This window comes from Chlamydotis macqueenii, chromosome 2 (genome assembly GCF_036417535.1).
Source record: "Chlamydotis macqueenii isolate bChlMac1 chromosome 2, bChlMac1.mat, whole genome shotgun sequence".
In the NCBI taxonomy this organism is placed as follows: Eukaryota; Metazoa; Chordata; class Aves; order Otidiformes; family Otididae; genus Chlamydotis; species Chlamydotis macqueenii.
In genome coordinates, this window is record NC_141557.1 from 163,735,221 (window position 1) to 163,742,378 (window position 7,158).

Consider the following 7,158-nt stretch of genomic DNA (forward strand, 5'->3'; position numbering starts at 1 on the left):
GCCGCCCTGAGCAGGAGCAGGAGCTCTTTGGGAGAGGAACCAGGCTTTCTGGTGACGACACTGCTGCATGGCTGCGCCAGAACTGCCAGCGGTGCAGAGACGCAGAGAGCCCGGCACTGCAGCCGGGAGGTGCACAGCGCGCGACACAGGCAAACACGCCGGCTGGGCTGTCACCGCTGCGTCCGGAGAGCTCTCCTCCACTGCTTGGCGGGGAGCTGGACCAGGGCACTCTTGGCCCTGAGACTGGGCTGAGAGAGGGAGACAGCAGCAGAGCGCAGACCCTGCTACCTGCTACCACGTCCAGGGAGGTGGCTTTCTTCTCACACACCAGGAAAACTGCACAAGAACCTGTGTCTTACCAAGTCTTCTCTTTCTCTCTCCTCAGAAAAACACAGTGCCCCGCAGCAGCAGGACCGTTCCCCACAGACAGCGCAGAACATGAGTGGATCCCCTCAAAACAACAAGTCAAGTGGCCAAGGAGGCAACCTAATTGCAGGTGGACACAAAGAGATGGGCGGGGGTGGGAGTAACTTCATAGCTGGAGTCTTCATCCAGGCCATGAGTAAGAAGTTGAGTATCTATGATGCTATGGTGAGGGGGCTCCTGACACCAGGCACGGCCCTGGTGCTGCTGGAGGCACAGGCTGCCTCAGGGTTCCTCATCGACCTGGTCAGGAACGAGAAACTGTCGGTGAAAGAGGCGCTGGCTGCCGGACTCATCGGCAGAGATTTTTATGAGAAGCTGCTGTCGGCAGAGGGAGCCGTGACAGGGTACACAGAGCCATACACAGGACACGAGATCTCCCTCTTCCAGGCCATGAAGAAAGAGTTCATTGTCAAGGAGCATGCCATCCGCCTGCTCGAGGCCCAGATCGCCACCGGCGGCATCATCGACCCTGTCAACAGCCACCGCATTCCCGTGGAGGTGGCCTACCAGCGCGGCTACTTCGACCAGGAGATGTGCCAGTTTCTTTCTAACCCCAAGAACCAAACAAGAAGTTGCTTTGACCCCAACACCCACGAGAACCTCACTTACACACAGCTCCTCCGCCGTTGTGTCCCCGACCCGGTCACGGGGCTGCTCATGCTCCACGTGATGGACAAGGGCTCCGTGCTCTACCAGCTGAACAAGGATGCCCGGAAAGCGCTGCAGGCCGCCCGCACCACCGTCAGCGTGGGGCTCTTCCAGGGCCAGAGCGTCACCGTCTGGGAGCTCCTCTTCTCCCGCTACGTCCCCGACCACCAGAGAGAGGAGCTGCTGAGGAAATACAAGGTGGGGGCAGTGACCATCCCTGAGATGATCACCATCCTCACCGCCATCATCACCAGGGCAGAAATGGAAAGCGGGGATCTGAGCTCATCCACAGTTACACCCAACAATGAGGTGGGAGCATCACAACCAGCTCAGGATACACACTGCCAGGAGCAACAGTTGAGAAAGTCCTTAAAGTCTGCAACCATCTATGTCACTGCTGGTGAGTTCCAGGGGCAAAACATTTCCCTGTTGGATCTGCTCTTTTCCAAATACATCCCTCAAGGGAGGCGTCAGGAGCTGCTGGAGCTCTACAGAGCAGGGATACTGACCACAGAACAGGTGGCTACGGTGGTCGCCACCATCATAAACAGAACAGAAGCTGCAAATGCCGCGCTCATGGCAAGTGCCAGAAGTCCACAGAAGGGGGTGACAAGGACAGAGGAAAATGGAGATGATTTTTCAACACAAGATGCAGAACTGGATAACATCTTGAAGTCTACCACCATTGATGTGCCAGCTGGCGAACTGCAGGGGAGGCAGGTCTCTGTGTGGGACCTGCTCTTCTCCGACTACATCCCCGAGGAGAAAAGGCAGGAGCTGCTGGAGCTGTACCGTGAAAGGGTATTAACTCTGGAGCAGATGATAACCGTTGTCACCACTCTCATTAAGAAAAAAGGATCTACAGGCAGGAAATTCCTAATTTCAGTCAAGACTTCCAACAAGGACACCGTGTCAGCAGCAGGAGAGAAGGATGACGACTCCCCCAAAGAAGAACCATGGCAGACAGCCTTGAAAACCACAGTCATCGATGTAGAGGTGGGGGAGTTTCAAGGCCACAAGGTCTCTGTGTGGGACCTGCTCCACTCCAAGTATATCCCCGAGGAGAACAGAAAGGAGCTCCTGGAGCTGTACCAGGCAGGAGAGTTGACCCTGGACCAGGTGAAAACTGTCGTCAGCACTATCGTAACCAAGGCAGAAGCAGCAAGGGCAGAGCAGCTGGCAAATGCCAGTAGCCCCAGAGCAGAGTCAGCGGTCGCAGAAGCCGAGCACGCCCATGTGCAGGAGGACAGCGCCTGGGAAGAGACCCTGAAGTCCACCACAGTTGAGATGTCAATGGATGAGTTCCAGGGGAGACAGGTCTCTGTGTGGGACCTGCTCTTCTCCAACTACATCCCTGAGGAGAAAAGGCAGGAGCTGCTGGCGCTGTACTGTGCGGGGACATTGGCCTTGGAGCGGTTAATAACTGTTGTCACCACTCTCGTTAAGAATAAAGAATCCACAGGCAGGAAATTCCTAATTTCAGTCAAGACTTCCAACAAGGACACCGTGTCAGCAGCAGGAGAGAAGGATGACGACTCCCCCAAAGAAGAACCATGGCAGACAGCCTTGAAAACCACAGTCATCGATGTAGAGGTGGGGGAGTTTCAAGGCCACAAGGTCTCTGTGTGGGACCTGCTCCACTCCAAGTATATCCCCGAGGAGAACAGAAAGGAGCTCCTGGAGCTGTACCAGGCAGGAGAGTTGACCCTGGACCAGGTGAAAACTGTCGTCAGCACTATTGTAACCAAGGCAGAAGCAGCAAGGGCAGAGCAGCTGGCAAATGCCAGTAGCTCCAGAGCAGAGTCGGCGGTCGCAGAAGCCGAGCACGCCCATGTGCAGGAGGACAGCGCCTGGGAAGAGACCCTGAAGTCCACCACAGTTGAGATGTCAATGGATGAGTTCCAGGGGAGACAGGTCTCTGTGTGGGACCTGCTTTTCTCCAGGTATGTTCCTGAGGAGAAAAGGCAGGAGCTGCTGGAGCTGTACCGCACAGGGATGCTCACCATTCAGGAACTGGCCCGCACCACCAGCAGCATTGCGACAGACAGCAAAGACAGGCATCTTCCAGCCCTTCCCCAGCAGACAGTGGATCTCCTCCAGTCTGAGGGCTCCTACATCACTTTTGGCCCATTCCAGGAGCAGAGGGTGTCAGTGTGGGAGCTCCTCTCCACCAAGCAAGTCTCCGAGTACAGACGAGAGGCTCATCTCGACACTTACGGCACAGGCGGGTTGACCGTGAACAAGATCACCATCACCACCACCGTCATCACAGGCCCTCAGCGCAAGAAGAGTCACCACCGGGACCACTAGCACCAGCCACGAGAAGAGGAGCGAGCGCTGCCTCCCGGGGCGGGCACGGCCTGGGCACGCGTGGAAGGTTGCTCTCCACGTAACCCAGCTACGGGCAGGGAAAAGCAGTGACAATCCTGTGCGTGGAGCGGGGTGTCGCCTGGTTAAACCCCTTGCTGTCTCAACTACTGCTTTGCTGAGATTTCTTTTGCCCAACAGAGCTTTCCTGGGGGTTCTGGGGGGGGGGGGCCCAGGAGGCTGTGACTGCAGCTTTCTGCCGCGCACACGCAGGCACAGGTAAAGAGCAGGGAACCGCATGGCCAGCGCGCACGTCACGGGGGCTGGAGACTGCCGGGAGCGGGAGCAGGCAGAAACCCGGTGCAGGAGCCGCGGGCAGCACAGCCCGCAGCCCCAGAAGAGCCGCGGAGGGACAGACACCCCTGCTCAGGACAGCTGGCCCTGCTGAAGGGCGCGCAGCGGGGCAGCACACGCGGCTGCGGTCGCCCGTGGGACACTTAGCCCTGACCTGTCCTCCAGCTCCGCTGCTGCAGGCTGGGGCCGTGGAGCTGCCGGGCTGCGGAGCCCACTGCATGCGCTTGGCGGGGGGAGAGGGGTTCTGGTGCCGGGCTCTGACGCTGCGACGGCGAGCGGCTGCTGGGTGCGCTCACAGGAGCAGCCGTGCTCTGCGGAGCATGGGGACACAGCGTGCAGGGCGGGGCTGCTCCCATGTGCGCCAGGGGAACCCCAGGTCTCCGTGCCTGCGAAGGTCACTGCCCGTCACGGAGGAAGAAGCACCCCCATGCTGCTCGGTGTGGGGTGGGGGTGGCAAGCATGGCTCCCTGCCCCGTAGCCCTGTGCGCACAGAGCCCTGGGCACAGAGGTGTGTGCCGCAGAGCTGTGCATGCATGCGCTGCAGAACTGTGTGCCCCAAGCTGTGCGCGCAGATACCACAGAGCCCTGTGCTGCAGTCATGCACACGCGTGTGCGCAGAGCTGTGAGCGGGGCTGACGATGCCCCGTGCTGTGTGGGGGTGCCGGGAGGAACACAGGGCACAGCCCACGGTGTGTGTGTCTGTGTGTCCGTGTCCCTGTTACTGGGCTGTGTGCGTCTGTCTGTGAGCATGTCACACACGGCTCGCTCTGGCTGTGACACCGCATGCGACACAGCTGCTGCCCCTCTCCGGTGCGATGAGCTTCTGCCGGGCACTCAGCCGGGCCAGGCCCTCAGCCACGGCCTCTCCTGGGCCCGCAGTCGGGGGTTCAGCCCATCCCTCAGCCGCCCGAGCCCCCACGCCAGCCCTCAGCCGGACCCTCAGCCGGGGCCACAGCCCAGCCCCTGACAGCGCATCCCCCCAGCCCGGACCCCAGCCGCCCTCCTGCCCCAGCCCAGCCACCCCAGCCTGGCCCCCTCCCAGGCCAAGGCCCACCAGGGTCCCACAGACAGACCCCCCCACAGCGCGGGGCCTTCAGCCCACCTCAAACCCCCTGCCACCCACAGAGGGCCATGGCCCTGGGGCCAAGCGGCTCCGCGGGGCTTTGGCAGGCACGGGGACGCGTGCCCCAGCCCTAACCGGAGGTGGGGAGCAGCACCCCGCTGCGCTGCAGGGCCCGCTCTGCTCCAGAGCGCACGTACCGCACCATGCCCGCTGCCCCCCAGCCCTCGACGGCAAAGGGACAGGGAGGACGCAAGGCAGTCCTTTAGCCAGGGGTAAGCCCCTCCGCCAGATCGCACTGCCCCCGGGGACGGCGGCACGTTTTTGGGGCCTGCTCAGATCCTGAGAGCCGCGAGGGCTGCGGCGTGGCGCAGAGCTGCAGGCGGGCTCAGCCATCCCCGGGCACGCTGCCCACGGTGCGGCTGGCACACGGCCACAGCCACAGCGAGGGTCGCCGCAGGGAGAGGGTAAGCGGCAGCCCTGCATGTGCCCACCACAGCGCGGGTGCCGCTGGGAAGCGTTCCCCGTGCTCCAGAGCTGGGCGAGAGCACTGGGAGAGCCCGGCACACGGGCTGTCCCTGGAGCTGGCGAACGGTCCCATCCCAGGCACCCTCCCCTCACACACGTGGACAGGCGTAGGGGCCCTGCGTGCCACACAGCGCCCGCGGCCCCGCGGCACGGCGCGCGGCAGGAGCACCCGTCCCCGCTGGGGAGGTGTAAGAAGGTGCTGGTGGAGGTTCCCACGAGACACAATGCTTCAGTCCCAGGGGCAACAGAGCCACCCCGTCACTGGAAGCTTACTAACGAAAAGACTGACATGGGCTGCGCAGGCACGCAGCCGCACAGGGACTTCCCAGATCCATCCACGCCACTCCACAGGCAGAATGGAGCTGCTGGAAACTACTAGGAAGGGAGCAGAGAACACAACACCATCTCCTGAGGTGTTCGTTGTCCCATCTCATTGTCTCCTCTTGTGAGGACTCAGGGAAGCACAGGAATGATGGAACACAGGGAAGGGAAGAGGAAAGGCTGAGTAGATTCCGCAGGTGGAAAAACGACCAAGGTGGATGGCACAGCAGCGGGTGGTGGGGAGATGTCTTCGCTGTCTTTCCAACTCCAGGAGTGAGGGTTACCGCAGAATCCACACGAGGCCGGTTCAGGGCAAAGGAAGGGATTGTACGTACCGTGGGTAGCTGAGCTGAGGAGCTCCCTGCCACAGGAGGTTCTGCGTGCTGAAAGTTTCTATGGATTCAAACAGCATTTGGAGTAAGCCATGGAGGAAAATCCATCAAGGGCTGCTAAATAACGAGAGAGCACCTCTGCTGTGAGGCCAGGCTGAGAGCTGGGGCTGTTCAGCCTGGAGAAGAGGAGGCTCCGGGGAGACCTGAGAGCGGCTCCCAGTGCCTAAAGGGGGCTGCAGGGAAGGTGGGGAGAGAGTCTTCAGCAGGGCCTGCTGTGACAGGATGAGCGGTAACGGTTTCAAAATAGAGGGAGGGAGATTCAGATCAGATATCAGGAAATTTTTTTCCACTGAGGGTGGTGGAGCACTGTCCCAGGTTGCCCAGAGAGGTGGTGGAGGCCCCATCCCTGGAAACATTCCAGGCCAGGTTGGCCGGGGCTGTGAGCAACCTGATGTGGTTGGAGATGTCCCTGCTCCTGGCAGGGGGGTTGGACTGCGTGGGCTATAATGCTCCCTTCCCACCCAAACCCTTCTGGGATTCTGTGATTCTATGACTGTTATTTAGAGGGACCGTCGTAGGTCCCTTCCAACTCGTCGTAGGTCCCTTCCAACTGAAATGGTCTGTTCTCCTGGGCATACGGTTCAGCTTTAGGTAGTCCCGCGCGGAGCAGGGAGCTGGGACTCAATGGTCCTCACGGTTCCCTTCCAATGTGAGACATTCTATGATCCTGTGAGTCTATGACAGTTGTTTCAGGAGCTACCAGAGCTGCAAACCCCCGGGGCCTGCGAGGACGCAGCAGAGAAGGGCTGGTATACGCTTGCCTTGTTCTCACGCTGCCTCCTGCTCAGATGCTGCTGGCCGGTGCCAGGCCATGGAGCGGGACACGCCATGCAGACGCAGCCCCTGCTCCGCGTTCCTGCTTCTTGCAGGGGACGGGCACCAGTGCGTGGCACTGGCGCCGGGGTGCACCGCGGGGCCCGGACTGTGTCGGCAGGCAGAGGACGGCGGGCAGGAGGGCTCGAGCAGCCAGGGCGGCCAGGCTTTTGTAAGGGAGCCGGTGCCAGCTCCAGCCTGCCTGGGGATGTGTGGCTGGGAGGGATCCAGATGGCTCCCCAGGACTCGGATCGCACTCCCACAGGAAGTGCCGAATTTCAAAAAAAGAAGCTGAAAGAAAACAGGACA

General features: G+C 60.9%; 1 protein-coding gene across 1 annotated transcript; it reads left to right on the forward strand.

Annotated features, from left to right (window-relative positions):
- The first annotated feature begins 281 nt into the window (after window positions 1–281).
- LOC104485397 (epiplakin-like) lies at window positions 282–4,062 on the forward strand. The gene has a single exon (XM_010127730.2). It carries the CDS (start codon window positions 439–441, stop codon window positions 3,382–3,384), a length of 2,946 nt encoding a protein of 981 aa, XP_010126032.2. The 5' UTR covers window positions 282–438; the 3' UTR covers window positions 3,385–4,062.
- Window positions 4,063–7,158: the final 3,096 nt, after the last annotated feature.